At 41.8% G+C, this 22,254-nt stretch overlaps 1 protein-coding gene across 1 annotated transcript in view; it reads left to right on the forward strand.

The window, feature by feature from the left end:
* ULK4 (unc-51 like kinase 4) overlaps positions 1 to 22,254 on the forward strand; it is a 397,461-nt gene that overhangs the window by 102,659 nt on the left and 272,548 nt on the right. Inside the window, exons 21-22 of the mRNA XM_077811124.1 lie at positions 4,520 to 4,702; positions 18,416 to 18,543. Of these exons, the coding sequence (XP_077667250.1) occupies positions 4,520 to 4,702; positions 18,416 to 18,543 (311 nt within the window). The remainder of the gene's footprint in view (positions 1 to 4,519; positions 4,703 to 18,415; positions 18,544 to 22,254) is intronic.

Here is a 22,254-nt window from a genome sequence, read left to right on the forward strand (position 1 = left end):
GACCACACAGTTAGTGCGCAGCAGGCTAGTATGGCTGTAGATTTACACCCCACCTAGCAGCTCACTGAATGTTCATGTAGACAAGCCCTCTTTCACACCCAGGAAGGACATGAGTCAGATTCACAAATTTTGGGTCAAGACCATTCACCGAAAAATGCAGCTTCAGTTGATATAAATCTATTTGCAAATTCCTGTTAGGTCTGCCAAATATTTCTGGCTCAACTGAAAAATCAATTTTTTTCAGCATTGGCAAAATGAAACATTTCATTCAATCCAACTCAAAATCTTTCATTTTTTGTTTTTTGACATTTTGACAAAAGCAAAGGAGGAATAGATTCACAAAACTCTTTGGGCATAGGGAAGGGGGAGGACCTTCATTTATAAGGTTTAGCTGAGTGTTTGGGGTACTTGTGGAATGTGGGAGATGCGGATTCAGTGCCCCTTCTGTCTATGAGAAGGGATTTGGACTTGCTTCTCCCATATTGCAGGACAGTGTCTTAGCCGCTGGGCTATGGGATATTCTGGTATGGGTATTTCTCAGTCTCCCCTGTTTAAACTGTTCCACTTTTTATAAATAGTTACTGAAGCATAAACTTGAACTTCGGTCTCCCAAATCCCTAACCACAAGGCTATAAAATCATTCTTCCTCTTTCCCTGGCCAATGACTATCTATTGTCATTCATAGTAATTCAATCTCTCAGTTATGTTTAATAACACTAAGAACAACATGGTACATTCGTAGGTTTTGTGAGCCATGTTAAGGTTGCAGTGGATTGATGGAAGCCTTGCTACACAACTAATGCCCTTTTGGATTAAACCAGGGTTGGGCAAACCCTTGCCCCAGCCCTGATCACACACCCGCTCTCTGAACCCCTTGGTCTCAGCCCGGAGCACCCTCCTACACCCCAAACCCCTCATCCCCAGCCCCACCCCAGAACCCGCACCCCACTCAGCCCCAGCTTGGAGCCCCCTGCTGCAACCTGAACTCCTCATTTCTGGCCTCACCCCGGAGCCTGCTCCCCCGCCAGAGCCCTCTTCCCCTCCCACATTCCAGCCCAAATTTTGTAAGCATTCATGGCCCGCCATACAATTTCTATACCCAGATGTGGCCCTTAGGCCAAAAAGTTTGCCCACTCCTGGATCGGACCGTACTATGAGTACGTCTAGACTGCAATAAAAAAACCCTGGGTATAGTGTCTCGGAGCCTGGGTCAACTGATTCGGGCTAGCAGGTCTCAGGATTGCAGAGCTAAAAATTTCCGTATAGACATTCAGACTCAGCCTGGAGCCTGTGCTTTGAGACCCACCACCCCCCTTGTAGGGTTTCAGATTCCAGGCTCCAGCCGTAGCCCAATGTCTACACTGCCCATTTTAGCCCTGTGAGCCTGAACCCTGCAAAACTGAGTCAGCTGACCCAGAGGTCTTTTATAGCAGTGTAGACATACCATGTATGTCTTTTTGTGACATTGGGACTCTTTTTGGTAAGTGCCATCAGTTTCACTGTAATTTATTGTTCCAAAGATATATTTAGTCATTTTTGTGCCTCATGACTGTGTGAACAGCTGTCATTAGTCCTATATACTGTTTTATTTGATCATATTTGCTGGAATCTCCTCTGCCTTGTTTAAAGGTATCTTGAAGAATTCTTCACAATTGAGACTTACAGTCCTATCTAAGAATGTATGTCTTTTGAGAAATGACTGTTGTATCTTGACATTGAGAGAACAGGCAATATGGAAAGTACACCAACATCAGGATTTTGCTCTGAGGGTACTCTGGAATTGTGCTCATTATGATCATTATTGTTGTTTGTTATAATTTAGTTTTAATCAATAATAAAAATCTATCAAGAAGATTCTGTCCTCAGTGTCCGGAGTCAAGGAAAAATACACTTTTTTTTTTTATGCAGTCCTCTGTCTGCAGATGATAAGCTGGAACTGAGTCTCAGTATTTTTGTTTTCTTTGGAGTCTAGGTTGCACCAGGTAAATATAACAGACTTTGTCCTGTAGAGAAACTCAATCTTTTTAATGTCTTCCCTGTGTCAAAGAAATAATTCTATAAAATATGAGTCAAAATGGCTTATTCTCACAAGTACAGTAATTAAAAACATTATTTTCAAAATAAGTGGAATGGTTATGCCTTCATTGGCCACAAAATATTGATGCAGTCTTTAAAATATGAAGAGAGAGAGAGAGAGCGTTTTCTTGCCTGTTCTATGGTAGGAAGAGCCAGCTTACATACAGCATAAACCACTTAAATGAGGATTAAAAACTTGGCAAAACTCAATTGAGTCATCTTATTTGATTTGATTTTTTTTCTGAATGATGGACTCTGCAGAATCTGTTTTAAAAGAGAGACGGCTGTAGAAAGTGAATGAAAAGAGCAGGAATTGGTAAGGCTGTATTGGTCTGGAGAGGACAAAAAAGTGGGAACACTGAGTAGTTGAACAGGTTCAATAAAATGTCCATTTAGTTCTACTGTTAAATAACCCATATTCAGTTTAAATAGACTCCACTGCATTTCTAAGCACCAAGCAAATACTTTTAGTTTTTTTCTGTCCTGGAGTTATTAAAAAAAAAAAAAAAAAGGCTATGGGATCAAATTTAGAACAGCAGGTTTAAAAGGCATAACAAACATTATTTAGTATAAAACAGTATAAATTTGTATTTATGGTCTAATGTCTCAGTTATATTTTTCTCAGGCAAGTTACTTTATTATTACAATTCTGAGATATTAACTCTTCGTCATTCTGGACTGAATAGGACTTTTGAAATGCTGAAACTAAATCAGTCTTGCAAATTTTCTCTTCATTAGACTAAGTCTCTGAAGCTCAGCTCAGAGATTCTGCATACTTCAGACTTAGACATTACCCAAACTTAAGGTGCTTTAGGGACAGAATGTCCTCCCAGTTGCTTAGAAGCTTGATAAATCATATTTTTTGCAGAGTCAATCAGTTGTGCTGGGACTGGAGGTGCTGCTGCTGCCCCCCCCCATCTTGAAATGATAATAACAAACACTAAATACATGGTTTCCATCGTCAGCACTCCCGCTAGCAAAACTGTTCCAGCACCTCTGGTGTCAATCAGCAAACATTAGCCAGTATGAAATCTGAAACCTCATAAATGAAAATGGAAAGTCTACAAAGTTTACTAACATTCGAAGAGAGTTAGGCAAATACTGTCTGGCCTTGTGCAGTCTGTTTAGACGCATTTCAGTGAACCCTTTCTCTAGAAAGTTTCTCCAGTTTAAATAGATATGGATTTTGTATCAAGAGAAAGTTGTGTTGGTCCTACCAGCTGCTCCAAGAATCTTATCAATGCTAGTAAAACCAATTGTGTGTCTCTGTGTTACTTACTATGGGGAGAATTCTTAATTTATTTGAATATTCTGATTATGGCTTACATAATCCCTTGAGATTCTTTTCTTCCATTTAAAATGTACATTTCTTCAATTTTTACCTTGAGATTTTTTTAAAACCTTTATTTTGTTGCAAATAGTAGAGATCAGTGGTTTTCTACTGTGGTCCGTGAATCCCTGGGGGTTTGCAGCGGGTGTGCAAAAGTTGTCATTACCTCTGGGGATCGGTAGACTATGCCTAAAATTTCCAAAGGGATCCACACTTCCATTTGAAATTTTTTAGGGATCTGCAAATGAAAAAAAGGTTGCAAATCACTGCTGTAGATGTTTCATGTAATTGGATAATGCAAAACTAATTAATTCCTTTATCTTTCTTTTGCTATTATCTTCACTGACGTCACTTATTTATATGAAGTGACATCATTTCCTTTTATTGTCAGTTTCTCTCAGTTTGGTCAGATGTCTATGTTAAAACTTATTATTTGACTTACCTATGCAGATTGAAAATAAGAACATTGCTCTTCTTCCTTCTCAACTGGGTTATTTCAATGGTCAAAAAGTTAGATTTGATATGAAAATGTGGGGTGTGTTTGATGAATTTTGTGATTACTTTTATCTGTAAATATTAGTTTTAAATTCTATATGAACCCTCACTCTAAAGAAATGGGAATTGTTTTTCTTGTTCTTTTATAGGCTTAATTGCTTGTATCATATGCTTCAGCTTTGGTTTCCTTTTTCCTTAACTAAAACAACAAAAACATTACTTCTAATTACAATAAAGACATTCATTGTTAATCTATATAGTTAAATCAGGATAATTCACTATTGTGTATGGAAGAGTTAAGCAAAATTAATTTAGCTAACACAGAACCCAAACTATAATAAAATAACTATTTAGTATTATGATATTGTACCTTAGCAAGGAATAACATTTACACTAACAAAATGCTTGATTAAAATTATTTTCAAATTTATAGAGCAAGTTGCATTGTGTGTGTATATAAGTGTGGGGGAAAATTAAACTGTATGAATTCACTACATTCCTACTCCTTAAAAAAATTGGAAAAATCTATTGCTGTTCAATGATTTTCTTTATTGCATTAGTTATTTTATTATTAAAATGAAAATAACATTACTTAATGGGAATATCTTATTTATATAGGCTTTATGCAGAATTACTCGTCACTCACCCAGTGCTTTCCAGAGTGTGATTGAAAAGGTCGGGTTAATGGCTGTTGTAAACTCATTGGCAAATGGAATATGTAAAGTTCAACAGTACATGCTGACCATGTTTGCTTCTATGTTGTCATGTGGGATTCATCTTCAGAGACTGATTCAAGAAAAGGTTTGATTTAAACTTTATGCTATTATTCTTGATTCTATGATTCTGCCTTGCTCATGCCATTTTTGTATACCAAAAACTTTTCCTGACCCTTCATAGACTATGAAAGGTATTATGACAATTTATCAACCTTTTTTGTTTGTTTGTTTTCCCTTAATATTCACCTTGTTTTGTAGTGGAGATAAATAACAGTTCAAAGTTATTGAAACACATTCCTACACTACCCAAAAAGCTGAAAAAATTGATGTAGGAAATGAGATTTTTGTACTGAATGAGGCCACTGGTCCATCAAGTCGGAAGTCCTGCTTTCAACAGAGTGTAATAATTGCTTCAGAGAAGTATGAACTCCCTTCCCCAAGTAGTGGTTAGTCAATTATGCAATGTGGAACATGGGAAGTGGCGGGGGTAGGGGTAGGGGGTAAAAGATGTGGTGGCAACAGATTTCCTCCTGGTCCTGGCATGTGTTCATCTTACACTCTGAAGTAATGAATCTGTTTACAATTATCTTTGCAATATTTGTAATTATTTATGCAATACTTCAGTATTTTTATTTTGCATCTTTATTTTGTATAGGATCTTTTGTTGATACTATATCCCAAAACACAGTAGAGTTACCAACTTAAATAAAAAAAGAGAGACGTTGAGGGGCACAGACAAAACTTAGGCTTGAAACTGGATAAAGTTCTTCACACGGGAATCTTTCATCCCTACGGTTTATCTGATCGTTACGGAACACGTTCCATTCTGTTGGTATGGTAATTACCATTACCATGGCTGGAACATCTGCATCTGCTTAAGAGAGCTGTACAAGTAATTTCTTGTTTTTCTTCTGCTTACAAAACATCTGTTTGTTGGCTCTTTTAAATATACCAGGAGTTTCCCATTCTTTCTCTGTTTGTCAGAAGCTGGGAATGAGTGACAGGGGATGGTTCACTTGATTACCTTTTCTGTTCATTCCCTCAGGGCACCTGGCACTGGCCACTGTCGGAAGACAGGATACAAGGCTAGATGGACCTATAGTCTGACCCAGTAGGGCCATTCTTATGTTCTTACATTCTGTATAGATTTTTACATGATGACGTAATTTTATCAATTTGTTGTTGTTAAACATTTGTATGTAGCGCCATAGATTTGTATGGCCCTGTATAGTGAGACTCGGGACATGCACCTTTCCCTGAGGAGTTTATAGTCTACATGTAGTTATCAGTCACCATTTTGCAGCTGATGAATTCAGAACTCCTTTATTAAAGTGTGGTACTTCTTATAGCTGGCCTTGTGTGTGATAGCTTTCGAAGTGCCCTCAGATCTCTAGCAGTCACACTCCCCATTGTCGTCTGCATTTTTGGTTATTAGCTTTAACAGAGAAGACTACCTGAGCAGACACAATAGTGTCTCTCAGGACTAGATACTTAGGTCAAGAAAGTTACTACCTGCTATCTACACAATGGAGGCTATAATTAAACAAAAAATGTAAAATAATGAGGTACAGAACTTGACGGGATTGATTTTTTATTTATTTATTTTTATTTTTTGCAAAGCTCAAGAGGTGGGACTGATCTGTAATTGAGTTGCTGGTTCAGCTAAAATTCAGTAAATTCAGAAGGCTCTAGCCTGGACATAAATTGATGATGGCTCTAAGGGAAAAACAATGAGAAATGCATTAGGACAGCTACTTTAACATAGCACCGTTACACATTTAAAAGAGAAAATGCATAGTGATTGAAGCTAAAATTGTACTTGGATTATGCTATCCATACCTTAGGCCTTAGGCCAATTTGTATTGTAAGTAAAATGGTGAAATAATCCTTTTATTAACTTAAGACAGTTTAAGTGTCACACGTCCTGATAAATGTCTGTAATTTATCTTCTAGAATATGATTAAAAGCTACTTATTTTGATCACCCAATCATTCTTCACTGTATAAAACAAAAGAAGTTCACCTCCATTCCTAGTCAATAAATATTCCACATCAGTAAGAAAATAGAATACTGAATGTAGGTTTTCATATAATTTCTTTTGTAAAATATATTGTAAATTGATACTGAATTCTTTTTTAAAAACAGATATACTTGAGACTTCTTAAATTTTGTTTCCTGTGAAAATTATACTCTCCTTGACTCCTATCCATCTTTCCCAACATCCAACACTGCTCCATTTTTAAAGCCACTTCCATTTTTTTTAAATTGCCTATGTGCCATGTGCATCCTAGTGCTCCCATATGAGGGCATAAAGAGTGGATGGTTGCAACCCTGCATCAGTTCCTTTTTACCACCCATGGCAGTGAGATGGAATTTAGCTGATGTCCGACCCACTAGGCTTTAGCTTTAGCTAGTTTTCTTGAAAGCTTCTCCAAATCCTCTGAAATTCTCAGAACTATCTATAATCTTTTATTTTTACAACCCTGGTCTCTTGTAGTGCTTGTCGAACCGAAAGCTGCTTGCAGACCTTCCTGTACAGAGTCCTGGAATGGCAGACTCAAAACCCGCAGGCTTCAAGCCTCTCTGTCTTGCAATACTGGTACAGCAGACGCTTGTTCTGCTTGACAGAGTCTCAATCTGAAGCAGGTGTTTGGTCTGTCTCTCCTTTGCTGTAAGAATCCACAAATCAAAGGATGTGAGGCTGAAAGTCCATCTTCTAGAGTAATTTGTGAGAATGTATTCAGATCCAGAAGAGCTGAGTTCAAAAACCCATTTAACGGTGAAGACTGCATCTACCAGTGCTCCATCAAGCAGGCAGGTATCTCTGCAGAGAAAGAAGCACCATAACCCGATGCCATCGCTGACCTCACTGTCAATATCCGCATTGATACTGACCCTGATACCAAAGCCATCAACAGCTCTGACATTTAAGCTGATGACTCAGATGTCAAAGCAGGGTGCTGAAAGGGCCTGCAGTGAGTATTGGAGAAGAAGCTTAGAAAGGAGCTTGGGGAACACAGAAGGATGTTGGGATACAAGCTGGCCAAGGCATGTATTGTTCTGAAGGTGAGTAGAAAGGAACAGATGGAGCTGCAGCAGGCTCCACCTGTAATGGAGGTTTCTTCTTCAAGTGCTTGCTCATGTCCATTCCATTGTAGGTATGTGTGCTCGCCACATGCACTGCCCTCAGTGGTATCCTTAGGGGACCAGTTCTGGCGCCCTCTAGAGTGGCGCACATATGCACCGGTATAAGGGGTGCCGGCAGCTGCCCCTTCCCTTAGTCCCTTCTTACCACCAGTGATGGTGCTGGAATGTCTCCTTGCCTCGGCAAGCTTTCCTGGTGTGCCTACTAGCAAATTCGTTGTATACAGTTATTAAAGTTGTAGAGTTAATAGTTCCTTTAGTGTTAAGTTTGAATTAATTAGTAAGTCCCATGGGACTTAGCCTAGGGGTGGAGCATGCCCCAGTTCCTGGACTTCAAGCTTTGTGACTGCTGCAAAAAATCTGTGCCAGTCAGTGATCTCCATAGAAGCTTCTTGAAGTGTTTAGGGAAAACCCACGTGAGCGACGAGTGTCGCATTTGCAAGAGCTTCAGGCCATGGACCAAAAAGGAGTGAGACATTCATCTCTGAGCACTTCTTATGGAATCTGCCCTCGCACTGGCCTTGGAGCTAACATGACCGAACTCAGCTCCGAGCACCGTGGCCTTGGTGCGGAGCACACCATCCCTGGTACTGGCTAAAAAGCAAAGAAAGGCTGGGAGAGAGCATTCTCCTAGATCCCATAAAGGGAAGCAGAGAGCTGGAGAAGAGCAAAGACCGTGTGAGGCAGCTCTTCCCCTCCAGATGTTGGTCAGGCTCCAGTTCCCATTGAGTGGTCAAGCCCTCTTCCAGACCTGCCTGCCACCCCGGGACCCTTCCAACAGTCTTCATCAGTGCGGCACAACTCCCCGTCACAGGGGGTGCCCCGCAAGCACTTGCCTGAACAGCACCACCAGTCCCCAGATGTGGGTCAGCTTACCTGCCTGAGGTCCTGGCGTCAGTCCCCGGACTCTAGGCAATGTTCCTCGGGGTCCTGGTGTTGAGTTCCGGCGACCTTTACCAACCATCTTTCGGATGCCCCTGAGACCAACTGATGCCCCTGTGACAGATGGGTAGACCCCTAGGGATTCCAAAATTGGCAGGGGGCCAACCACTAGCCCTGGGTCCATGTTGCCACTGGTGGCCCAGAAGGGAATGCCAATGTCCCCGGTGGGTGATCTTGGCCTGCAGGCAGGAGCCCGAGGAGTGAGAGACTTGTCTGGGAGACCAGGATGGTGCCGAGACCTCCTGTCTACCTCATTCCTGTTGGCTTCCTCCGCGGACCTCTGTTAAGGGACCTGTACTCATGCCACGACTCCGGTGACTGGCAGTGGCATTTGGCGGATCGGGGAAGGTACCCCGGCGATCGACACTTGATGCTTTGAGAGCAGTGCCGCTCTGTACACCAGGAGCGAGAGGACTGACATGTCGGAGACAGTCAACGTGCTCGTGATGATCCGTAATGGCGATCTGGAGACAGGACTCCGGGATAGCCATGTCATCCCTCTGGAGTGGTGCTGCGGACTGGTAGACTGGCTCGGGCGCTCCTGGGACTGGAGCTCTGGGGACTGGTGACACGCCTCTGCAGACTGCCAGATATTTGGCAGTCCATGGCCAAGTTTGTGGACTCGCTGCCAGAGGAGCCCAGGAAGGAATTCCTGGCTATCCTCGATAAGGACAGGGCTGTGGCCAGGGAAGCCCTTCAAGTGGCCTCAGATCTGGCAGATTAGGTGGCCCAGACCATGGTTTCGGCTATTTCTGTGAGGTGTGGCTCCTGGTTGCAGTCGTTGGACCTATCGGTGGTTCAGCAGTCCATCGAGGACCTCCCACTTGATGGCCTGGCACTGTTCTCAGAACAGGCAGAAAGTAAATTACACAGTCTAAAAGACTTTAGTGCTACCTTGCGCTTGCTGGGCCTTTTACATGCTGGTGCCTGCGAGGAAGCGGTTTAAACTGCAACAGTCCCACAGGTTTGGGACCCAACCTCGATCAGAGCACTTCTGCAAGAAGGGCAAGGGTATAAGTGCCGGCAGGGCCATCAGCTGGCCTCCTCAGATCACTTGAGCTCCACCTGCAACCAACCAGGTAATCAAGCATTTTGAGGGTGTGTCAGTAGGCAGTGGGGAGCTTGTTCGTTGGCTCTGTGCCAGGAGTCTGTGGGACTTCTCCATTCAGCATGCAATCCACCTGGAAGCCTTGCACCTCCCCGGTATCCAGAATACGCTGGCGGATCACCTCAGGCGGTCCTTCTTCTCTCACCACAAGTGGTCCCTTCACTGGGAAGTCGTCAGAATATTCTTCCGGAAGTGGGGAACTTCCCGAGTGGACCTGTTCACCACCAGGCTGAACAGAAAGTGTCATCAGTTCTGCTCTTTCCAAGGCCTCAGCAGAGGCTTGCTCTCTGATGCCTTTCTCCTGCCTTGGTCAGGAGACCTGATGTACGCCTTCCTGCCAGTTCTGCTTATCAGCAAAGTCCTTCTAAAAATCAAGAGGGACAAGGTATGGGTCATTATGATCACCCCAGCATGACCTTGCCAGCATTGGTTCGGCTGTAGCAGCCCCATGGCTACTTCCCAGCCACCCAGACCTACTCTCACAAGACCACAGTCTGCTCCTGCACCTGAACCTCCCCTCTCTCCATCTCACAGCTTGGATGCTGCATGGCTGATGAATCCAGAGGAACAAGCCTGCTCTAGTCAGGTACAGCAGATTCTCTTGAGAGCAGAAAGCCCTCCACCAGAGCAACTTATCTGGCAAAGTGGAAGCGTTTCTCCTGCTGGGCGTCGGAGTGCAATATCTTCCCAGCCCAGTCGTCTGTGCAGTCCATCCTTTGGTTACCTGCTTCAGTTAAAGCACCAGGGCCTCACCTTCTCTTCAATCAAGGTGTGCCTGGCAGCCGTATCGGCCTTCCATCCTCGCTTCCCGGGTAGATCAGTATTCTTGCATGACGTGTCGATTAGGTTCCTGAAAGGCCTTGAAAGACTTTTTCCGCAGATCCTGGACCCGTTTCCCCAGTGGGACCTCAACCTGGTCCTCTTCAGGCTCACGGGTCTGCCCTTTGGAGCCTATGGCTTCTTGTTCCCTTTCCCACTTATCGTGAAAGGTTGCTTTCCTTGTAGCTATTACCTTGGAGAGTTGTGTCTGAGATTAAAGCCCTCACTTTGGAGCCCCTGTACATGGTCTCCTACAAGGACAAGATCCAGCTGTGGCCCCATCTGGCCTTCCTGGCAAAGGTGATGTCACACTTCCATGTCAACCAGGGTGTCTTCTCCTGGTGTTCTGTCCAAAGTCTCATACAACCAATGAGGAGAGGCGGCTGCACACACTCGATGTCAGGCGCGCCCTGGCTTTCTATCTGGAGTGCACCAAGCCCTTCCGTGGACTGGCCCAGCTCTTTATCGCAATAGCTGATAGGATGAAGGGTCTCCTGGTGTCCTCTCAGAAGATTTTAAATTGGATCGCTACCTGCATCTGTACTTATTACGAGCTGCCGCAGGCTGTACCTCCACCAATAGTGAAGGCTCACTCAACTAGGGCACAGGCATCTTTGGCTGCCTTCCTGGCACATGTTCCTATCCATTTGCAAAGCCACAACATGGTCTTCAGTACACACGTTCATGACGCATTAATCCATCACTCAGCAGGCCAGCAATGATGTTGGCTTTGGCAGAGCTGTGTTGCAATTGATGCGTCCATGAATTCTTACCCGCTCTCAATGGTACTGCTTGGAAGTCGCCTACAATGGCATGGACATGAGCAAGCACTGGAAGAAGGGACAGTTACCTTTCGTAACTACTGTTCATCTCCATTCCATGACCTGCCCTCCCTCCCCTCTGTTGGAGATCTGGAAAGAAGGAACTGAGGGAAGGGGGAGCTGGCGGTGCCCCTTCCGCCAGTGCATATGTGTGCCGCTCCAGAGCCGGTCCCCTATGGATATTAGGGAAAAAACTTATGGCACCAGTGCATGTGGCAAGCACCAGCACCTACAATGGAATGGACAGGAGCAGCACATCTTGAACAACAATTACAAAAGGTAACTATCCCATCCCCAGCAATGTCAGCTGTGGCACAATAGTGTAAATTCAGGGCTACACTCTGCACTGAGTTATGGACCTGTGCTGAAACCACCCTACCAGATAGTTTATTTCTCATCACCATCCCTGAAACATACCTTTCCACCTGTGTTGAGCAGAGACCTGTCATCACTGAAGTCTAAGAGCCATGTTGCCATTCTTTACAGACCCCATCTGTAAATGCAGCAAGACTGACAGTCTGGTCAGCAACCTGTCATCCCTCTGTACACATATGGAATGCCACTGTAGCCCTTATCAGGGCCTGCCCTCTAGGGCCTCTGTGTGTTGATCCCTGCCTTAGTAGGTGAGGAAGAGGTCCCCCACTTCCATAGTGAGGCAGCAGTTGGTAGATAGAGAGGAATGGGATCTGGAGGCCAAATGACCCCTATTATTTCCTAAAGAGATCTTTTCATAATCCTCAAAGAAAGCAGTATCCTAGGTACTGATATTGGCACCGGCCAATTTCAAGGCCTTTTAAGAGCTGCTGGTGCAGATTGAGGACACCTTGGATACTGATAGGTCAGTCATCTCCAAGAAGTTTCAGAAATTATTTTACATTTTGTCAGCTGCTGGTCCCACTAGGATTGCCCTCTATATAAATGAAGGTGTCCTGGACCCAAATAGCCTTGTGGCAAACACCAGCCACTAAACACCACCAGCAAAACGTGTCAAAAAACTATATCAGTTACCCCTGGGGGGTACTTTTACTCCCATTCTAGCCCAAGCTCCCTAGAGGATTTGATTGTCTAAAAGAAGTTGAGCTTTGCCAAAAGCCATGCTTAAGGACAAGGATCTCCAATGCTTAGATCTGTTTGGAATAAAGGAAAAATGGGTGGCCAACTGCCAGCCATTGCAAGTGAAATATGGCTTTTTAGGATAGGATCATAGAAATGTAGGGCTGGAAGGGACCTCACCAGGTCATCTCTTCAGTTGCCCCACGATGAGGCTTAAAGTGGCTCTCCTACAGCTCATGGAGTCTCCATTCAGGCCATTAGTGGAAAGCTCATTATATCATCTCACTGTCAAGACAGTCTTTGTCTTAGGTATCATATCAGTGCAAAGTCAGTAAGCTAAAGATCTTATGGCTGGACCGCCATTTATGTCCTTTTACAGGGTCAAGTTGGTGATGAAACTGCACCCTAAATTTATCCCTTAAGTGGTCTCAGAATTCTGTCTGAATCCGTCTCTTACTTTATCAGTCTTCTTCCAAAACTTCATTTGTCATTGGGGAAAAAAAGGAGCTTCATTTTGTGGATGTGTTTAGGGACCCACTTTCTTACATCAACAGGACCAGACCTTTCTCCCCACCTCTTTGTGGCTGTATCTGGTGCATCAGAGTCAAGCCAACTTGTCCCAGAGAATCTTGATATGGCTTACAGAATACATTTCCACCTGCTATCATTCAGCTGGCAAACTTTCCACTCCAATTGTCAAGACACACTCCACTAGGGTGCAGTTTTCGCCTGCTTCAGAAAAGTACCAATATCTGTGATTTGTAAGGCATCTGTGTGGAATAACCCACTGAGCTTTCTAAAACACTATGCACTTGACATGGCTGCCAGAGCTGATGCCAAGTTCAAAAGAGCAGTACAGTAGAACCTCAGAGTTACAAACACCAGAGTTAAGAACTGACCAGTCAACCACACACCTCATTTGGAACCGGAAGTACGCAATCAGGCAGTAGCAGACACACCCCCGCCCTCTCTCCCCCCCCCAAAAAAGCAGATACAGAATAGTACTATGTTAACTACTAAAAAAAAATTAAGGGAAAGCTTAAAAAATAAGGAAACTGTTTCTGTGCTTCTTTCATTTGAATTAAGATGGTTGAAAGCAGCATTTTCTTCTGCATAGTCAAATTTCAAAGCTATATTAAGTCAATGTTCAGTTGTAAACTTTTGAAAGAACAACCATAATGTTATGTTCAGAGTTACAAACAACCTCCATTCCTGAGGTGTTTGTGACTCTGAGGTACTACTGTATTTCAGTGCCTCTTTGACTGGTACAGCTGAGACTCCTCACTCCCATCCCGTGGTGCAAGTAGAAATCATTTATTGCCGGTACTGCACTCGTGAGAGGGACACAAGGGGGGACATGTGACTGCCCCAGGCTCTCCCTGTATCTTCTGACACCACCCTTTGTATATACAAACATCAATATGCTTAACTACTCACTTTCCCTCCAAATATGTAGTATTCAGTCTGTTTATATGGAATATGGGAGTTGGGTGAGGAGCCATTTCAGCATATGTATGACTTATTAAAAGACAAATTTTAAGTAGAACTGTATCCTAAACTACTTTATGGTATTGTACTCAAACGTATTTCAATGAGGGATTCAACTTCCTTTATAGGAACAGACTCCTGAAACTCTTACCAGTCCACAAAAGTGGTCCAGAGTCATGCAGATAGTCTCATTGTCTTCAGTGGGATTGATCAAATGATTAAGGGTTTACAGGATTAGGTTCCAAGTTTGTAAATTATTCTGGAAAAAACTGACAACTCCTGAGCTGTCAAATCAGTAGAAGCCTCATTCAGATAAAGGTGGGCAGATGTGTGATAAGTCTTAGCTCTATTGCTAAGATGAGGAACATATTTTCATCAAAGTTCTTGGCAGATTCCTGAGGCAGCTGGTTTAAGGCCATGAGTGTCTGGCATTATAACCTTCATTTATAATAATCCCTGGTGAGGAGGTTTTAGCTGGAAAACATTCCAAACATCCATATCATTGGCTTAAGAGGTTCAGTCTGCAGACCTGCAAGTCATTTGAACCAGTAGCAAAATTTCCTACAAACCAGGACTTTAACTCTTGGATACATTAAATGTCTGCTTCAAAAACGAACGAACGAACAAAAAAACCCACGGTCTTTGAAGAAAGGAAAAGATTTGCTGGAATATGCTTTGGCAGCTACTCCTCTTTCTATTGGATATAAAAATTCTAAGCCTCCTTTTCCATCTTTGGGAGCTGATGTGCCTGGATAGGCAGTTCTATAACCATATTGTGAAATATTTTATGGATCACTTTTGAATACAGGGTTCTAAACGAATCCCAGCCTGAGAAAGCAATACTAATAAGTAAAATCTCAGTTAAAGGGAACAGGTATAATGTTTCCTCCCCACCCCTGCTATTCCTAGGATCCATGGCCTTTTGTAAGTTAGTTATGCAGTTTGGATGGCTTCACATGTGAATTCTTTATGCTTGGTTGAGCTTCCTGTATTACTCACCTGTGCACAACGTCAGTGTAGTTGTGGCTCCCTGCACAAACTGGTAAAGGAACTTTCCAGTAATCTTTCGGGAATTCTGATAAGTCAGACAACCTCATCTCTTGTAATGGGTGTATTCAAATTCAGAAAGTGTGCCCCACTGAGCCGCTCATTAGCTTATGCACTCTGGAAACTGAAGGAGGCCAATCGCCATGTAAATGTTGTGGAATTTCAGGCTGGCTTTGAGACTTTCTTCTCTCATGCTAAAATCATTATTCATTTGCAAACAATACAGATGCATTGTACTGTTTCATCCACCAGGGACTGTCTAAGTTTCCTGTGCTGGGTGGCAGTTGTATGTGGGAATAACATTTTGAGACTGAAATGCACCCACCCAGAGTTTATCTAGTATTGGACACAAATGGGTCAGGAGCAACATGAAGGGCCCTAGGAAGCATGGTAGCAAACTTCACCATTGCCAAATGGAACCGTCTTCTGGAGATGGACTTACTTAAAATCTGGAACAATGTGGACTCTCCAGACTGTTATTCAAGAATTGGTAACTGATTATTTTATTCCTCAGTGGTAGAAAATTCTCCCTCATGCTGTCCCGGTTTCCATTCTTTCTAAAAGGAATTATAGTAGATACTGCAGGACAGAGTATGAGTAATTCTCATATCATGGCCTTGACTGCCAACTCTGTTAGCTACCTCCGCCCACTGACACACCCTTACCTCTTCCTGGCGCTGATTCTGAATGTTCTCTCTGAGGAAAGGTCAGATGCTGCATGTGAATTTCAAGTCCCTTCAACTGTTAGCTTGGTTTCTGGGTTCTGAGCAGAAAATTCTTTACAAAATGCAGTTCAAGCTGATGAAATTTTGTTGGAACCTCAGCAGCCATCCAACAGACATTGTTAAGCTTTCAAGTAGAAGTGCTTTGTGAAGTGGTTTATTCTATGGTTATACACAATCTTGTTTAAAGCCTTTTTATTTTTGCACACTCTCCTTTCTTTAAGTCGGGTTAGTGAAGGTGTACTTATCAAGTTTCAGTTCAATTTTTCAGTCTTCAATCAGTCTTTCCACCAGGTATCCATCAGTGCAGAACTTCATTTAGGGTTTTTCAATTGAATCCACCATTTCATAACCCTTCAAATAATGGCTTTTCAATGGGGAGAAATCAATGGACAGGGAGCTTATGCTTGTGACCAGTCAGTCTTTCTTCCCTCTTTCTTGGCACATACTGAGTTGCATAGGAGCAGGGATCTCTCTCTAGCTTTGAAGCTCTTTGCAGAGTTCTCTTGGGATTATGTGCTTAAAACAACAGTGGATTTAAGTGGGTGCTGTCAGAGAGTCAGAGCTTGAGGGTATGATGCTGTCTAAAGGGGAAGGTGACCATCTATACTAATATGGTCACCACTTTTGTAAAAGTGTGATAAATCTTGTACGGAGTATGCCTTGTGAGGTATCTTTTGAAAAGATGCAATCCACTGGGAATTATTATCTTATTGTAATGTGTATATCAACTTTGTGTGTGGAGTTATGAAATTTTGCTATATATTTGTAACTCAAACATGTGAGTCTGAGAAACGCCCATAGGCTGGCTCTTCAGGAATGACAAAAGAACTGTAAACAAGGGTCTCTGCATGTCATCCCAAAGACACCTCAGATGGAACATTTGCAGGAGATGCCAGCCTAATTTGCAATTCATATCAAGGACTAATGGCAAAGCACCTATGTCATGGAACTGCCTGACCCATGTCACAGCCAGGATTTTTCCAGCAAAAAGGGTCAAGGTATAAAGAGGGAGAACAAAGGCACCTGGTCACCTCTTTCCTACCCTATCTCTGGACTGGTGAATTCTAATTCGGGAAATTTAAAATAAAAGGACTGAGATCCCCAAAACTATTTGGGCAACTGTGACAGAGTGTCAGGCAAGAAAGGCTGAGTCAGCACTCTGTCCATAGCAGGTCCAATCGAGCAAGGCAGATAGGAGCTGACTAAGCAGAGCTGTGCCAAATTTGTGGTTGAGACAGGGCAGAAAAGCTACTTAAGCAGTTAGCCAGAGCCTACAAATAGGCACAGGAAAGAAGTGGAAAGGGGCAAGCAGGCAGCAAGGGGGGAGAGAGAGAGAGAGAGAGGGAGGAAGATTGCTTGCTTGCTCGCTTGCTCTCTCTCCCCTGCTTGTTATAGGATCTATATAGGTAATGAAGGTGATGGGGGACTCCATTTCTAAATAAGCTGCACAAGGTATTGGACCAGCACCAGGGTCTCTGTGCAGTTTGTAGTCCTGGACAGAATCAGAACCAAGAAGGCCCTGTTACAGCAACCCAGAGAGATTTATAGAAAACTAGCAGATTTAACTGCTATCATTTGGCCTACATACTTTGATCCAACTGAAAGGTATTTTATTTGCTTTGATCTTTTAGTAACTTTCATTCCTTTTTCTTAGTTAATAAATGTTTAGTTTACTAAAGGATTGGCTACAGTGTTGTTTTTGGTGTAAGGTCATGAGCGTCCATTGACCTAGGTAAGTGACTGGCCCCCCAGGCTTGAAGAACCTAATGTGTGGTGATTTTGGTTTTAATAACCTTTCATCACAAACATCCAGTTTGGGTGATAATATAGGTCTAAGGGAATTGTCTGTGGCTTCATGTTAAGCTAGTATAGCAATCCAGGAACACACATTTGTTGTTGGTTTGGTTAATCTAATGATGGAATATACCACCAGTGTGAGAGTGTCTGCCCAGTTTTTTCACAGTGTGACCTGAGATTGGCCCTCAGCTGTGACCCATACCAGGCATGGTTACAGAGGGAAACAGTGTTTTCTTTTAAATTCAGGGTCCTTGCTATGTAACTTAGGTCTGATGTGCCACATAGTATGCGGTATACTTAACTAGCCTCTAGTTACATCAAACAAATGTTTTTTTATTTGTATTAGCTTACGATTTTCTAGCTCACATGGAAGGTAGTATGTAAACTACTAAATTTCATAGTATTAGGAGGAAAGACAAGCATTTATTTTTTGCAATTTTTAAAATTACAACTTTTCTTTTAAAACAACTATTGTGTTTAAAATATCCTTTGTCATGTCTTTTGTTAAGATGAAATAACTTTCATTATGGGTGTCTCTGTGTTTTAAATGATATGTCCTATTTTGGGTCCAACACAGTAGAAAACGTCTGTTAACCTTGGCCCTCGGAACGCTGCACATATCCGCTTTGCAGTTGGCCTATCTGTCTAGGACAAAACTCCTTTATTCAACAGTATCATGTGGGATTTTGAGCTGTAATTTAATGTTCTGAAAAGGCTTTACCTAACATTGAATCCAAACATATTTGCATATTTATTGTGCCAGAATTATTTAAAATGTGTATACGCTAATGGACAATGTTATTTAGCTACTTTGTTGTTCAATAAACAGTATTTGTGTTTTTGTTCCCACCCAGGATTTTGTGACTACAATTATCCGTTTATTTGAAAGTCCATCAACTTCCATTAGAGCAAAAGCCTTTCTGGTCCTGTTACAGGTTTTAATTAATAACAGAGAGATGTTACTGCTCAGTTGCCAAGCAAGGTAAGATGATAATGGAGACTATAATTAGACATGTAGTGTGTATTTTCAAAGTTTAGCTCTGTAAACTCTATCAGTTTATACTTGTTCATACTCTACTTGTTTATAAATAATTATTAGCATATTATGAGAGGAAAAACGTTGATGGCTTTTGTCACCAGATTAAATAAATTATATTTCAGGTTTTTATTTATAATACTTTCAAATGAGCCACTTTTGTGAGGAGAGTGGTGGGACAAGCTACGTACATTGTGAATCTTGGTTCTATTCTAATTTTTTTTCATGGTACACAAAACAAAATAGATAATGGGCCAATACACACTATAAACCATTATGATTAACAACAGCTATGACTAACAGCAGCAGTAAAGACTTGATTGAACTGCCAAACTGTTTTTCTTCATATATTATGATTTCTTTAAACATAACGGTAGCTTTTTAGCGAACAATTTATCCCTTGACAGGATAACTGATTGAAACTAAAACATTTCTCTGGTGCTCACATGATGAGATAGCTACAGTGGGATGGGAGAGGAGAAATGGGCCATTATATGGGGAGACAGTTACTTTTGTAATATTCTGGACCCTGAATATTTATTTGACCCAGTGTGGATAATGGATGTTCTTTGATATGTATCAATGGGCATTCATCAGCATATTTCAGTTACTTAAGTGTCTCCTAGATTTGTGAGCGAACCATACAGCTATTTCAAAATGACTAGAAGTACAGTAGCAAGAAATTAACTGGCTGACTATTTTTAAAAAATAATTTGAGTATTTCAGGCATTTTTAAAGACTGTTTTGTGAAATTTATAGCAAGTCTGGTAGAAGTTGCAAAATTTGTGTCTTGATTTCTTCTTTAGTAATACTTTGATAAAGATAAAATATATACAGACAGGAAATGCATATAGCACTATATTGCTTCAAACTATAAAATCTGGTGGTAAAAGACAATTGATACAAGGGAAAAGTTCACCACGAATTGAGGCAGGTGATACAAAAGTCAGAGTAGTAACAACCCTAAGGCAACACTGCATATATCTCCACAGTTTCAAGAATCATAGAATCATAGAATATCAGGGTTGGAAGGGACCTCAGGAGGTCATCTAGTCCAACCCCCTGCTCAAAAGCAGGACCCGTACCCAATTAAATCATACCCAATTAAAGAGAAATGCTGTTCAGTCTACTTTAGACAGGGTTTTATTTTAACCAAGTTATCAAATCTAATATAATTGCAGGGGTTTTTGTGAGTTAGTTGTTAAACTTGCTAAATCTGTAAACTAGTATTTGCTAGTTCAAAGTCTATGCTGTACCTTAAAAAGACTCCATTAAATACGTGCATTTCGAAATGAGTATTTCAAAATTAATTATGTGCGAACTGGATACCTGGACAAGGGAGGTAATCTGACACAGGATTTGTAACAGAACCTGTTACACAGACACTTTCCGAAGGGCTTTAATCCGATGAAAGAAAAGTACCTGAGAAATAATAATGTTTTTATTGTTATTTCACCTCTAGGTCACTGGTTTCAGCCCTGTCCAGGAATAAGCAAAAATATCAGTACTTAAAATTAATTGATCTCAGTCTGAATGCTGTGGATAGGTATACATATCACAAGCCCAGATACCACAGTTGGCACCCATTCAGCCATTCTTGCCAGAGAAATGCAAAACCATTTTGACTGGGAGGTGTGGGGAAGCCTGCATTGTTGCTATTCATACTGTGACAGTCCCTTAAACAATTAAAGGTCTTTTACTCTCAAGGGCTATCACCACTAGTACCTTTCAGAAGCACCCCATTTATGTTTTTAAATACAAAGATGTGTCCATTGTAACATGATTACTGTTTCATATATGTTAGGTAATTTTATAAGTCTTTCAAAGTTTTAGACAAAGGAAACGCAGTGGATCTAATTTACCTAGATTTCAGTAAGGCGTTTGGTACCATGCCACATGGGGAATTATTAGTTAAATTGAAAAAGATGGGGATCAATATGAAAATTGAAAGGCGGATAAGGAATTGGTTAAAGGGGAGACTACAGCAGGTCATACTGAAAGGTGAACTGTCAGGCTGGAGGGAGGTTACTAGTGGAGTGCTTCAGGGATCATTTTTGGGACCAGTCTTATTTAATCTTTTTATTACTGACCTCGGCACAAAACGTGGGAGTGTGCTAATAAAGTTTGCAGATGATACAAACCTGGGAGGTATTGCCAATTTAGAGAGAGACCGGGATATCACACAGGAAGATTTGGATGACCTTGTAAACTGGAGTAATAGTAATTGGATGAAATTTAATAGTGAGAAGTGTAAGGTTATGCATTTAGGGATTAATAACAAGAATTTTAGTTATAAGCTGTGGACGCATCGATTAGAAGTAACGGAGGAGGAGAAGGACCTTGGAGTATTGGTTGATCACAGGATGACTATGAGCTGCCAATGTGATATGGCTGTGAAAAAAGTTAATGCGGTCTTGGGATGCATTAGGTGAGGTATTTCCAGTAGAGATAAGGAGGTTTTAGTACCATTATACAAGGCACTGGTGAGACCTCACCTGGAATACTGTTTACAGTTCTGGTCTCCCATGTTTAAGAAGGATGAATTCAAACTGGAACAGGTACAGAGACGGGCTACTAGGATAATCTGAGGAATGGAAAACCTGTCTTATGAAAGGAGACTCAAGGAGCTTGGCTCGTTTAGCCTAACCAAAAGAAGTTTGAGGGGAGATATGATTGCTCTCTATAAATATATCAGAGGGATAAATACCAGAGAGGGAGAGGAATTATTTAAGCTCAGTACCAATGTGGACACAAGAACAAATGGATATAAACTGGTCATTGGGAAGTTTAGACTTGAAATTAGACGAAGGTTTCTAACCATCAGAGGAGTGAAGTTTTGGAATAGACTTCCAAGGGAAGCAGTGGGGGCAAAAGACCTATCTGGCTTTAAGATTAAACTCGATAAGTTTATGGAGGAAATGGTATGATGGGATAACATGATTTTGGCAATTAATTGATCTTTAACTATTCATGGTAAATAGGCCCGATGGGATGTTAGATGGGGTGGGATCTGGGTTACTACAGAGAATTCTTTCCTCGGTATTTAGCTGGTGAATCTTGCCCATATGCTCAGGGTTCAGCTGATCGCCATATTTGGGGTCGGGAAGGAATTTTCCTCCAGGGCAGACTGGAAGAGGCCCTGAGGGTCTTTCACCTTCCTCTGTAGCATGGGGCACTGGGTCACTTGCTGGAGGATTCTCTGCTCCTTGAAGTCTTTAAACCATGATTTGAGGACTTCAATAAGCACAGACATAGGTGAGAGGTTTATTGCAGGAGTGGGTAGGTGAGATTCTGTGGCCTGCATTGTGCAGGAGGTCAGACTAGATGATCATAATGTTCCCTTCTGACCTTAATAGCTATGTATCTATGTAAAGTTCTGTTGTACAAAAGAATTAGTTTTTTTGTCAATGATGATTAGAGTAAACCTATTCCATCATTACTATGGCACTAAAGTACTCTATACAGTACAGAGATTGCTTTGACATAATAATATAGTCTTGTGACAGGTATCTGTCACTTGATTTATAGTACTCTAAAAACGTTTTAGCTGCATTGTAATCAGCTGCTGCTGCAGTGCTATTAGCCTTAGAACATTTTGACTGCTGGTAATTTTAAAATGGATGATAGCAGAGTACTCTAATGACAGTGTAGTGGTGG

Source organism: Eretmochelys imbricata, chromosome 2, assembly GCF_965152235.1.
Source record: "Eretmochelys imbricata isolate rEreImb1 chromosome 2, rEreImb1.hap1, whole genome shotgun sequence".
Lineage (NCBI taxonomy): Eukaryota > Metazoa > Chordata > Testudines > Cheloniidae > Eretmochelys > Eretmochelys imbricata.